The sequence below is a fragment of the Excalfactoria chinensis genome, chromosome 5 (genome assembly GCF_039878825.1).
Source record: "Excalfactoria chinensis isolate bCotChi1 chromosome 5, bCotChi1.hap2, whole genome shotgun sequence".
Classification (NCBI taxonomy): Eukaryota; Metazoa; Chordata; class Aves; order Galliformes; family Phasianidae; genus Excalfactoria; species Excalfactoria chinensis.
The window spans coordinates 51,220,563-51,233,508 of NC_092829.1; the positions used below are offsets into that span (position 1 = coordinate 51,220,563).

The 12,946-nt window shown below is 42.1% G+C and overlaps 1 protein-coding gene across 20 annotated transcripts in view; it reads left to right on the forward strand.

Moving 5' to 3' along the window:
• The window catches only part of PPP6R3 (protein phosphatase 6 regulatory subunit 3), a 50,027-nt gene extending 44,406 nt beyond the window's left edge, over positions 1 to 5,621 (forward strand). For 11 of the 20 annotated variants that reach the window (XR_011903627.1, XR_011903628.1, XM_072336902.1 and 8 more), the window contains one exon: positions 2,073 to 3,619. Coding sequence is in view for 10 of the 20 variants with exons in the window: in XM_072336902.1 (XP_072193003.1) it covers positions 2,073 to 2,124 (52 nt within the window). In the remaining 10 variants the exon portion in view is untranslated. Of the gene's footprint in view, positions 1 to 345; positions 469 to 2,072 lie in introns of all 20 variants that reach the window. The other 9 variants (XR_011903630.1, XR_011903634.1, XR_011903629.1 and 6 more) reach the window with 4 other exon arrangements.
• Positions 5,622 to 12,946: the final 7,325 nt, after the last annotated feature.

The following is a 12,946-nucleotide window of genomic DNA, read 5'->3' on the forward strand; positions in this document are numbered from 1 at the left end:
CGGTGCTTTCTCTAAAGGTGACTGTCACAGCAGATCCTCATATATGTACAGAACAAATATCTAGATAAACTGAATTGTACTTTTGGGGCTCCATGCATGTGTGACTAGCGGGAGGAGTCCCTAGGTAGGTCTTTGGCTGGTGGCCGTAATAATCATCTCTGCTAGGAACCCTTTTCTGTCATGGATGTTTTCCAATTAGTGCATAGCTTACTGCTTTCTGAACTGTCAGCACTCCTCTCTGTGCAGCACTTGTTTCTTACCTTACGGGTATCTCTAAAAAGTGTTTAACTTTGTCTAGTGCTGTCTGTCTTTTTATCTAATATGTACATATTTTTTCTTAATAAGTGTTTTTAGTGCTTAGCAGCCAAAGACTTAGCTAGGGGGACTCCTGCTGGTCATGTGCATGTAGAGCACGGACCCAAGAGTGGCTTCTCTGTGATGTACACCATCAGAGAACAGGAGTTACAGGTAACTTTTCTCATGCAGTTCCAATTGGTTTTTATATTCTCTAAAGGGAACTCAACGTGTGTTCTGCAGACTTGCGCTAAATGGAAGCAGAGATTATTTTTTTTTTTGCTTTTGTTGCTTGCAATTCTTAATGTTTTTACTCACGACTGATTTGCTCTTTCATCTGCATTACACCAGAGCAACTGAACTCACATGTTTACCCAGGCTTATCTAGAACTGTATATACCGTTCCCATTTTCACTTTTACAGGTTTGCGCTTTAACTTCTTCCATACTTCATCAACCTTTCATACTAATGGACTGAAGTTCAAAGTATTAGTGAAACAGTAGCTTATAAACTTTATCAGCAAAGCAGTCGTTTTTCCTGTTGTGTCTTAGCTGCTTGTTTTCAAATGCAAACTGAAGTATCCCAGCATCATCTTTTGCCTCACAGAGCAAGCTGTGGAGAAGTCTCAGCAGCATGCTGTTTATCAGCAGTCCTCTAGGGGAGAGATCAGCAGCTACAGAGATCATTCAGTAATTCAAAGATCAAACATGTTTCACTAGTATGCTGAGTTACTAGATAGATAGAAAGAACTCCAGAAAAGGATGAGTATGTAATTAGCTCGTTCCCTCTTTTTAGTTCTGTGGAATTCTGTTCTGAAAAAAATTAATTATGCTTGCAGGAAAACTTGTGGTTTTTGGCTTCCCTGTGGGGCGAATGAACCTTGTAATCTGAACTGTAGAAATCAGTAGATGGGAAGGAGTGTCACAGCCTTTGGTAGTGACAACCTTGTCTGAACGGAACTTCCCAGGGCCCCACAGAAATCACAGAGTCCAACTTCTGCACACCAGGACTTAACTGTATGTTTGAGCGTTGTCTAAATGCTCCTTGAACTTGGGGCCATGCTCAGCACTCTGCAGAACCTTACCCTAACACCCCCCTGGCCCTCCCCTGATACATCTCCATGCTGTTCTCTTGGGCCCTGTCACTGTCACAGAGAGCAGAGCTCAGTGCTGCCCTCAGCTCCTCTGCTCTGGGCTGGACAGACCCAGGCACCTCACCTGCCCCTTGTACACTTTGCCCTCCAGACCTTTCACCATCTTCATAGCCCTCCTCTGGATGCTCTCTAACAGTTTCATGTCCTTCTGGCATTGTGGCACCCAAATGGCACACAGTGTTGGAGGTGAGGCCGCACAGCACAGAGCAGAGTGGGACAACCCCTCTCCTCACGTGGCAGCAGTGCAGGGCCCGGTGCATTCCCTGTGGGCAACCAGGGCACACAGCTGGCTCACATCAACTTGCCACCAGCCCAAACAGCAGATCTTTCTGTGCAGCTGCTCTCTGGCTTCTTAATCCCCATTGTGAATATACAGCCAGGGCTGACCGATCCCAGGTGGGCGATGCAGCTCTTGTTGAACTCCACATGGTTGGTGATTTCCCAGTGCTTTAATCTGTCAGGATCTCTCTGCGAGGCTTCTCCACCTCCAGGAACTCAGCAGCTCTTCCTGGTTTTGTTACTTTAGCATTGTCTGCAAATCTGGACATGTGGGAAAAAAATAAAGAAAGAAAGAAATTGACACCAGCTGTTTCTTGTACACTTACATCCTTTTTTGGCCTCTTAGGACTGATCAACGCACCCTTTTAGGAGAGACATCTGTTAATGGCCCTGTATGATATGTGATGTCTACTGCCTTGGCTGAAGAATATGAACTGATACCCGGGTGTCTGAGCGTTTCTTGAGGATTTCATCTAGAGCCTGTTGAAGCCAGTTACTGCTGCACTAATTTTGCAAGGGATCAGGACCAGCAACATTTATATTCTAGATTTTAAGACATTGTACAGAAATTCATAAGTGTAAAAATATTGCACATTGAGAAATACCAATAATTTTTGCGTATGTTTATATTGTATTGTTCTAATTAACGGGTGGCCTGTGAAATAAGATCCTGCTGCCCATGTAATGATGACAGTAGTGTTACTATAGTTAAAAATGGCTGTAAGAATAGTTTTATAAAAAAAAAAGTGAATACACAAATCTAATGTATTTGAGACATGACTATTTGACAATTAGTGTGACCAAAGTATTTAGCAGGTTTTCATACATTTTTCACCTTGTAAAAAGAAGGAAAACAAACAAACAAATGAAAAACAACCAAAAAAACCACACCTGAATTCATGTTTCTTCCAGGTCGGCAAAGAATTGTAGAACTGAAATGCCCTATAAACGTTATTTTGGTTGTTTTAGCTTACAGAAGTGGTTTAAATGAGAATTTTGGTGTTCTACATTTTACAACAGGTTTTTTAATTGGTAATTGTTTTCTGTATTGTTTAAAACAGATCAAAAATGTAAGTCTATTGGTAGAGATTTTAAGTATTTATTGCTACAACTTAGTTGACAAATTGATGTTACTGTAAAGCCATATGTTCTGTTCAGTCTTGTTTGCTTGAAACAATACCTTCCAGGTGAAACACGAGAATATTTGAAGTGCACATGGCTTGTTGTGTTAAGTGATTCACCTGCCTTTTTAACCCATTCACCACGATTTACTTTAATCCCGAGCATTCTGCGATGGAACATTTCAGAACAATCTGCGTATTTAAAGCGCTGTAATCCTCTTAGACGAGTTGAGTCCATGCAATGCCCGTGCTGCTAATGGAATTACAGTACACGCATCTTAAAAGTATGTAGTGTTCTTTGAATACGAATTTTGGCAGCGGAGCATGTTAATTGTTACTTTCACTGTACTGATCTGTGTGAGGCTTTCATTTGTATGTTCTAAACCAGTTTTTTTTTCGCAGCTGGTTTGTGTATATATATATAGTGATTATGGAAACGAATTCTGTGTAATTTATAATTTTCTATGTCAGTGTACAATTCCAACGGCCTTCTCAAACAAACGGAAGCAATATTCTGTATATTGCCACACTGTCTGGTGAAAGGGTTAAAGTACTTCACCTCCTGCACTTTTAGATGCAAATCCATTTTTATTTCTGTAAGAATTATATTCCTTTATTTTTAGATCATTTGTTTTCCTGACCAGTATTTAAAGCCAAAAGGATACTCTAAACAATGGCCAACAATTGATTTTAGGAAGCGTCCCAAGCAACGTGCCTAAACATTACATTGCGTACAGAAATAAAACAAAAGGAGAAAAGTCCAATGGCATTGCACTGACTGCTTCCTGTCCTGCATCTTCCACAGCAAGCGTTAGGAGCAACGTGTTGTGAGCTCATCGGCTGTGCGAAAACGGAGAGAAAACATGAGGGTAGAAGGCATTGGGAACTGCAGTTGCCTTTTCGCTTATATGGATCATGATGGAATTGAGTCCGTTTATGTTGTTTAATTGTGGATTTGCTTCCAGTTGCACCTTTGCCCAAAGCGTCACCTGTTAATGCTGAGGTTGGCAGTTGTCCTTTCGTCGCTTTCTAAGCTGTTCTGGAGACAGAAGTGCTCACTTTAGTGCAGGAATTGCAGTCCGGGTGTGAATTCCACATGCAGGAGAGCATTATGGTGAAGGCAGTACTGAGAGCCTGTCAGTTGTTAACTGTGTTTCAGCCCCATTGCCTGCAGTTCAGCCAAGCCTTGTAGTTTGCCCTTCCTTCTGCTAGAGATCTGGTGTGGCAGTCCACTACTTAGTTCATATAGGAGATGAAAATTGAAAAGGAGTGTTTTGTACCCTTTCCTTCAATTCCTACCCTGTGCTTTCAGGTGAGTAGAGATTTGATGGTGGTAAGTGCAATTTGCTCCTTCAGTGTAGTCTGCCTTCTGTCTAAAGGGTGTGCTGGAGCAAAGGTAAGCCAGCCTACTTTATGCTGATTCTAGCAGCCTTATTCTGAGCTACAGCACTTGCTGTTAAGTTGGGAGGTGCCTTAAGCCTGGGCTTTAAACTAGTTTTGCTGTAGTGAGTTTGGTCTGAGGTCTGTGGTCTGCTTTGCCCACGGGTCCATTACTTGTACTGGAACTCCTCAACATGAAGGGAACGCTTTGGCAGTGAAGGGATATCCTGCATCATCTGCTCTGTGTTTTGTTTTGTTTTTTTCCTCACAGCCTTATGAAGATTTAAACAAACTTGTATAAATTGTTCTCAATGGCTCTGTTACCCAACCTGTTCAATCAAATTTGACTTGCTTGCAGTGAACTTCAGTTCTCCTAGAGATATTTGATTTGCAAACTAGCCTAACATCCTGTATCTTTGTATGGGTCTGACTTCCTGCCCAATTCAGTAGCAGTTAGCCAGTCGTAATGAGCTTATTTCAACCTTGTTCTGAATGTGTGCATTGCAGCATGTCACAGTGTTCATGGAAATGGCTACAGGTGCAGTTACTGCAAATGGGGACACTGTGGCAGTTAATATGAAAGGACTTGTACAAGCATAACTAGACCAGCAGTGTGTGCAAGGCATCCCTGGAGGTGTTTAAGGAACTAAAGAATGTGGAGAAGTGGCACTGATAGATGTGGTCAGTGGGCGTGGGTTGTGATTGGACTAGATGGTCTTTGAGGTCATTACAAACCATAATGATTTTATCCATTTCTAATGACCTTTCTCAAAGGATCATATACCTGATGAAAACGCTTCTCAGAAACAACTGGGAGGAGAGTTTCCAGGAATGGCCAATTACTTTTAGAAGAAACTTCATGTGAAAACTTCAGGTTGTTTTTTGTTGTTATTTTTTCTCCCCAGAGAAGAAACAAACAGCATTATCTATCAGAGCTGATCCACAACGAAGCCAAATGACAGAAGAAGAAAAACAAGACTACACTGGTACCATTGCCAGCATCTGCAACAAAGCAGAAATCCTTCAGGGAAGCAGACAGCACTGTCTAAGAAAATGCATTTTATGCTCATCTGATTAGCATAGGCACCACTAACAGATGGGCAAAAGGTACAGGTCTCTGTGTATACGTGTCTGTATTCAGATGGCGCAGCAAGCTCCAAGTCCTAACCACAGGTGGTGCTCAGGCTTGCCTAAAGGCTGTTGTCTGTCCTTCACAGAATGTGCAACTTACACAGCAATTACATCTCTGAAATTGCCAGAGCCACAAATGAGCAAAGCAAAGCAACTAAGAATTAGGTGGCATCTTGCAATTAAGGTTCTGGAAGGCTGTACTGTTATTAGCCACACAGCAAAATGAAGAACTCAAAAATAAAGCACAGACCTGTGGTCTTCCTAACAAGTGCGCATCATCTGGTTTTGACTGCTTGTGCTAGCACGCTGCTTTTCTCTCCAGCACATCAGCTATTGAGGAGAAAAAAGGGAGCAGCAGCCTTGATAACACCAGCAGTGAAGGTTAACCTCTAACTGCAGCAGTCTGGTGAGCCTGCTCTTGTACTTGTTGAACCAGCACACACGGCTGCCATTTAGATCGCCATCTGCAATGCTGTAGTGCCACGATATGATCAACTACTTCAGAGCATGCAAGTGGGCTGGAACAGAGCAGTGCCACGTGGATGCTCCCAGCCCCCCGTCCAGAGATCAGAAAAGGTGAAAGAACAAATGTGATCCCAGAAGCTGTTCCTGCTTCAGCTGGACAGGCTCAGCCCTCATAAATATGAGACCCTCTATCTAGATAGGGTCCGCAGTGTCAGACCACGTGTATTCCAAACGTGTGTGACACGTGTGGCGTTAATTCCTACCTGTTAAAAACTCATCTTGCATTTCTGCTCTGGCTTCTTCAGAGTTGCATCATTTTTTTCAAGCACTTTGCTTCGTATTCGCTCATGTGTTCATCAGGCCATGTGATAGATAACTTGTGAAATAAAAAGAAATGCAATGTCAGAAACAGCAACAACACGAAATAAAATTAGAAATTATAGGAAGTGCAGTATTTAAATCACTAATGTCACAGTTAAGGCTTCCACGTAGTGCCACTGGAAATAATTAATGAAAACCCAACCTGAAGAGCACCCAAATCCCAATGCCTTTTTTTTATGGATGGTTATTTTCACACATGCACATGACCTAATTAGCTGCTGTCACTGCATGTACTTTGCCCAAGGGAAACTGGGAATCCCAGAAGCTGGCACATTCCACCAAGGAGAGCATTTCATTACAGCACAGAAGAGCAAAAATACCTTGCAAAAGCAGAACAAGACAAAAGAAATAAGGAAAAAACAAATGTAAAGAGACAAGTTGTTCCCCTAGTTTTGAAACTTATTTCCCTTTCAATGAAATAGAGGTATGAAATGAAAAGGACATACTAAGTTGCTACATGCCTCCAAAAACATGAAAATTTCCAGAAAGGTCAGTTCCTGTTTTGTCTTGCTCAATAACTTCTTTTTGTGAAGAAATGCTAATCCAGATGGGTAGATAAAGATGCAGACACTGGCCAGTTGGGTTATACTTGGGTTTGAGTGCCTGCTTGCAGACTGGTACCCTTTCTATGGATTAAGATCAACATCCTTTTTCCTGTCTGTCACAGCGATTTCCTTAGCCACTATGTCAACATCCAGGTCCTCAAAGAGCAGCTTGCGGGCCCTGGCAGAGTGCAGGAGGCAGTGTGGGCGCTGGCAGTTGTCATGCAGCCAGACACAGGGGTAGTGGCTCTCACTCCCATCCTCCCACTGCACATGGATGAGGTGCTCCGCATCTGGAGCCTCCACTTTCCATATCCCCATGCTCATGTAACCCGTGTAAGTCCCCTGCCAGCAGCAAGGAAGCTTTGCAGCCCCAGTGAGCAGACGCTGGGTCACAGGGTGACTTTGGTCCCCAGCAGGACATGAACTTCCAGCCTCCACGTGCTGACCTTGGTTGGGTTGCAGCATGGTTCCTACAATACCACAGAAAGCAAATAATTATTTAGGGAGCAACTGTAAGAGAAGGAGCACTTTTAGTGGATCCTCCACCCCTTCCTTCTACCTAAATATTGAGGAATACTCACTATCTCATTTACAGCTTTTGGGACACAGATGATATATCTGATATATCAGGATATATCAGACCTGCTTGTGCAAAAATCCCTGCGCTTAGCAGAGCTTCGGCTGGATTCACCAGTTTGGTCACCCTTATTCCCACAGCCATTCAATACTTATGGCATAAACAGCCCCTTTGTAAGGCACTTCGAGACAAGTACAACTGAGCAAACAAAGGTACTGCTATCGAGCTACTGAGTTTTCCATGAGTTTACTTAGAGCTAATTAATTCAAGTTGACTGTATGGCACACTGAAGAAAGATGATGCATCCCAGTCTTAAATCAGTACAGTTCTTGTTTAACTCTTTCCTTGGGCTCCTGGCAAATCAATAATCACATTTGTTTTTAACAGGAAGATTAACTAAATCAAAGCTTGTATACCTGCTCCTCATCTGTTCAGTGTTATTTCCCCCCCTGCTGTTTTGGTTCTTGCACTCAGAGTGCCAAACATTGATGCCCAGTCACAACCAAAGCCTTCCCTCTCATCCTTACACAGGGCACATCTCTTTAGATTCAATATCTATACACACTAAGACCGAGAAGAGCTGTCAAAAGGATTCTGACTAGCACGGTCAGAACAACGCTGTACAGGCCCCCAGGGTCTCCTTTTATTTTCCTTTCATTTGATGGAGTACAGCAAAGCACAATATTGATTTAAGCTTCCTTTCCTTTGGTCACAGCAGCCGCACCAGATTCCCATTAATTACCAACTTTCACTTGCAGTTCAATCCAAGAACCAGCTTTGTGCACACAGACACAAACATCTCATATCCAAAAATGGGTTTGAATCCCAACTGAATATTGTCACGGGTTCTACTTCTCTCCATATTCACACATATAAAACACATGTAAATACAGGTACTGCTTTAGTAGCTGCTTGGGGTGAGACTATGAAAACAGGATGTGACTTTTGAAGTTGAAGGCCACCAGGCAGCTCTTCTGGCTTACTGAAGGTGGGGAAATTCTGCAAACCAGATACATTTTTCATTATGTGAAACATCCATTTAATGAGTTCTTCACGTAGTTCATCTCTAATGCATTTCATACACGCCTTATACCCAGCACAGTTCTCTCACTTCAGTTCACATGTCTTGACCAAATAATAATTATATTAATAATAATAATTGAAGTATCATGGACACGCTTAGTGTTGAACCTCGCAACCTGCTACACAACTTCCATCATTTGAGCCTTGATGTAAAACATAATAAAGCCTTCAATTTCTAAATGCCTTCTAAGGAAGACTCACCATCAAGTCAAAAATAATAAGCTTGACAGGTTCAAAGGGGGTCCAAGCTTCTCATATTCTACCACTGAGTTAAGAGAGCTAAACTTGCTTCTAAAATGTAGATTTTTTTTCTTTGTAATGTCAAAGAATTAAGGTGGGTTTATTGTCTTCCTGTCACTGCAGTAGTTTAGCTGCTGTTTGTTCTACTGGCAATGCATATCTCATAGCACACATCTCAAGCAGAAATCTAAGTCGGGGACATTTAGATCTGATCAGCTGCTGCTCACATTCATGGATTACTTCTGCTGCACAGAACCTGCTACGCACAGTGTGGGTGGTAGCAGCCCTGTCTATAGTGCCATGCAGAGAAAGCCTGAGCTGCTGTCATTGGTACCGCTATCCTAAGTGACTTCAGCTTTTGGCATCACTCTAATCTGTTCTGAAATATAGAGTACTCTCTTGAAATACTTCCAGTCCTAGCAGTCAGACTCGGAGCAGCCAGCCACTGCGTCGACATGAAGCTGAGGCTCTCCTTCACCGGCAGCAGAAACCTTCAACATGTTTAAGGTAGGAAACAATTCCCCTTCGGGGCTTTTATAGTATGCAGATTTACATTACCCACTATTACTCTGCCCCAGGACTTTGGATCTACCCAGGTCTTTGGTTTATGCCACTTTACTGAAGTCAGTGGAGTTAAACCTGCATGACACTGCTGTTCACTAGAAGGCTCCAGGGCTATTTGGTTTTGCCAGCTACACAAGAGAAAGACATGAAAATTGTTACAGCAAAAAGATTTCCCTAGTGATGAAAATGTTACTAAAACACTCAGCAGTGCTTGCATGACACTTCTGTTTCTTCCTCCACTGTAAAGCAGTTGTTTGGGTGAGCCACCTATCGAGAGAAATCCCATAACAACAAAAAGCCTTTTGTTTGCCTTGAGTCTTTCATAACATAGTGTCGCTATTAAAATGAAAACCCCGACAACAGCACTTAAAAATGGCTGCTACAGCGCCCCCTCTTGGTGTTTATCTTCTCACACACACAAATTAAATGAATATAAAAGCCGAGTTGTCATCCCATAATTCTTCATGGAATAATATACTCCCCTCAGTAGCTCCCACATACAGTCAGTGATCTCACACCAGTAACCACTGGGCTGCACACTACTGTTTTCCCAGCAACTAAGGCACCGTACTAAGCGCTGGATAAATACTTCATCTCTTAAAAGCCTTGGAGCTCACAGCACAAAACAAGCTGCAGGTAACAAACCCAAATGCCTGTGCAGGCTAGAAGTGGTAAAAGCACAGCTTTTCTTGTAGGAGGCTACTGAAGATGCTTAACAGATCTGATCTCCCACCATATGAATAGTGCTAATGAGTGGCTCAAGTACGATTTTTTCTTGATTTTATTGACAATTGTTTAGAGGACTTAAATAGTTAATAATAATAATAAGCCACTCTCACCCTAATGCAGGCTGAGCTACAAGCTCAGGGAGCTTCAATCACCTTCACCTCCTACCCTTGGGGCAGACACTCCACCAGGTGGTGCCATTTGACACTGGAAACTGCTCTGCACTAAATGAGAAGCAGAGCTTTGCCTGCAGTCATTTATCAGCGTGCACAGCCAAACTGTGTTGGAAATGTCCTCAATAATTTTTGGTCAGGACAGTATCTCTGATAAAAGCAGTTTTTATTCACAATTGCAATGGCGGGGGCCCTGATAGCAGAAGTGCACCTACAGACACGATGTTACAGTTTTTATACCTTGTCTCCCATATGTTTTCCCCTCCCCTTTCCCCTTTGGTTGGGTATTCCAGGTTACAGTTTTACCCGAGGTTTGCATTTATTAATTACATTCTGAAATGTGTTAGTTCACGTGCTATCTTATGCCAGTCAGTCTCCATCCTGCTGTTTCTGTTCCCAAGATGTCTCGGTACTCTTCTCGCATTGATATGTTGATTCCCTTCAAAGCTTCTTCCATGATATCTCTTCAGGCACATCCTTAGGTATGTCACAGCTTGTATATTTTTATAATGCGTACAACGAAACATTAAAACATACATTGCTGCTAGTTTATACAGGTATATTGTTAACTATTTTAACTTCTCTTTGGTCCTTTATTACTCAGGTCTTATTTACAAGCAGCAAAAAATCAGTAGTTCTATTTCAGACAGCTGGACAGACAGAAGGTGCAGTCTTTGTACATATGAATTCTACCTAATAACTACTAATTGCTTCACTTATTTAATGAAACCTTGAAATAAAATATTCTTATCTTATTTTAAATGCAGAAACAACATTTGATTCCCACAATTCCCCCTTTTCTTCTTTATACACTGTTGATTTCTTCAAGTTTTGCTTTTTCTTTAAGGCATTATCTTGTAGACCTCTTCCTCTTCATCACATCCTTCATTACCAATCTCCTCTGATATCATCATTTTATCTGAGTATGGTGGTGGTTCCACTGGTGTTTGTTTTAATAATGCTGCCTCAATTAATCTCTGTACCAGTCCCCTAACACACAGGATAATACAGCACCCTATGGCCACCAGGGCTCCTGCTGCTGTAATCAAGTAAGTAAATATGGATATATAAATATGGATATAATCATCCCTTTCCATTTACCAAACCAAGAGTCCAACCACCCAGTGAAAGAGGTATCCCTGAATTATCTGTCAATTCATTAGCAAGGGTAGTAAGCCCCTGCAATGGCATAGTTATTGTGCCATCAGGAGATGTGTTATTGGGGATGAAGGTATAACAATGGGTCCCCAACATTACACACACACACCCCTTTTCAGCTGGCATCATATCTAGGGCAATCCAGTTCTCCCAGACCATCCTACTTGTGGCATCTGTTCTTCAATTCCCTTAATTGCACTTTTTGTGTAATTTATAAATCCCTGTGGATTATAATCCAGTCTACATTGATCACCACCCACCAAAACAGTGACTCAAACCAAATGGTATCACTAAGCTCCTTTTAATTCTTCTAGAGAAACCCCATTTTCAAATGCCAGGGTGAATGGTATAACTAATTGAACAAGTGCATAGGTGCCTCCCCAGTTAGATGGTAAGATGGACCATAAAATCTTTCCCACACAGAGATCTGCCCTGCAGAGTCCCAATCTTGAATCATTTCCTGCTGAATCCTCCTTAACATTCAAGACCTCACTACATAAGGGAAAGTTTCCCACAGGCCTGGTAGCCTTCGCACCCTGCCATGAGAGGCAAGATGTATGGATACCTACTGCTGTAGAGAATGCAGGAAGGATCTTAACATCGGTATCAGGCATTGGAGGAGACAAGAGGGAGAGTGATCTGCAGTCTCTTTCCTCAGGCAGTTTTCTCTTGGTACAGGACAATCATGCATCACATTCCCTTGGGGTCCTTGCTCCATCCCAGCAGAATGGGTACCACCTGAGCTATGGGCCATCGGGATGCACAAGCATAGCAATTGCTATGGTTGAGACTCTGGACAGTATACTTAATCCATTCTACCCAGGCATTAATGTCCCCATATCCTGTTTTGATTGTAAATGTATATCTAATATCTTTTATCTCCTTAGCTGTCACAACTGTGGGGTTTTTAGGAAGATTTGACCAGTTCTCAAAGATCATTAAGCTGTTCTCACAGCCCTGGGTAACGCTGTCCAGGTTAACTGAGTCTCTCCTCCCTCTATTAGGGCTTTTTTTATTCAAAGGCAAATAACCTTAGGCTTCCTTTGGCCAATCCAGGCAGAAGAGACATCCCTCAAACCCAGAAGGTAAACTCCACCTATTCATTCCTTAACTGGGTTAATGAAGTGCATGGATTTGCCACTACTGAGTGTATGCATCCAAAAGTTCTATTACTTGCCCTCAAGTCTTGTACCAAACTATAGCACTTGCTATCAAAAAAAACTTTGCAAAATTGGAATCCAAACTCCAACAAGTTACCTATTATTTCTTTTATCCTGCTGCAGTTACATATCCTCAAAGGGCACCGCTTTACCCTGTCTGGGCGAGCTCTTGCTTTTAATTTCTATTTGGGGGTTCATATTTGGCCCTGATGCCCACACCCCTAAGTATATCATAGTTGAGATTGCTGTGACTCCTGGGGGTACAGCATTGTTTATCCCAGTTTGTGTTAAAGCCAGACTTACAATTCTTAATCGGTCAATATTGTTGGACTCTTAGCTCTGGTTCTATTAAATTTCTTGCCAGAGTAACCTGCCAGGTACAAGAACTCCTGTATTCCTACTTGTTTTCCTAGCTTATATTTAATAAATCTAATAATAATAATAATAATACCTTTTCTTGTTGGGCAGTATCTTCTACTACTGTTACAAAACCATCTACGAGTGGTAAGAAGAATA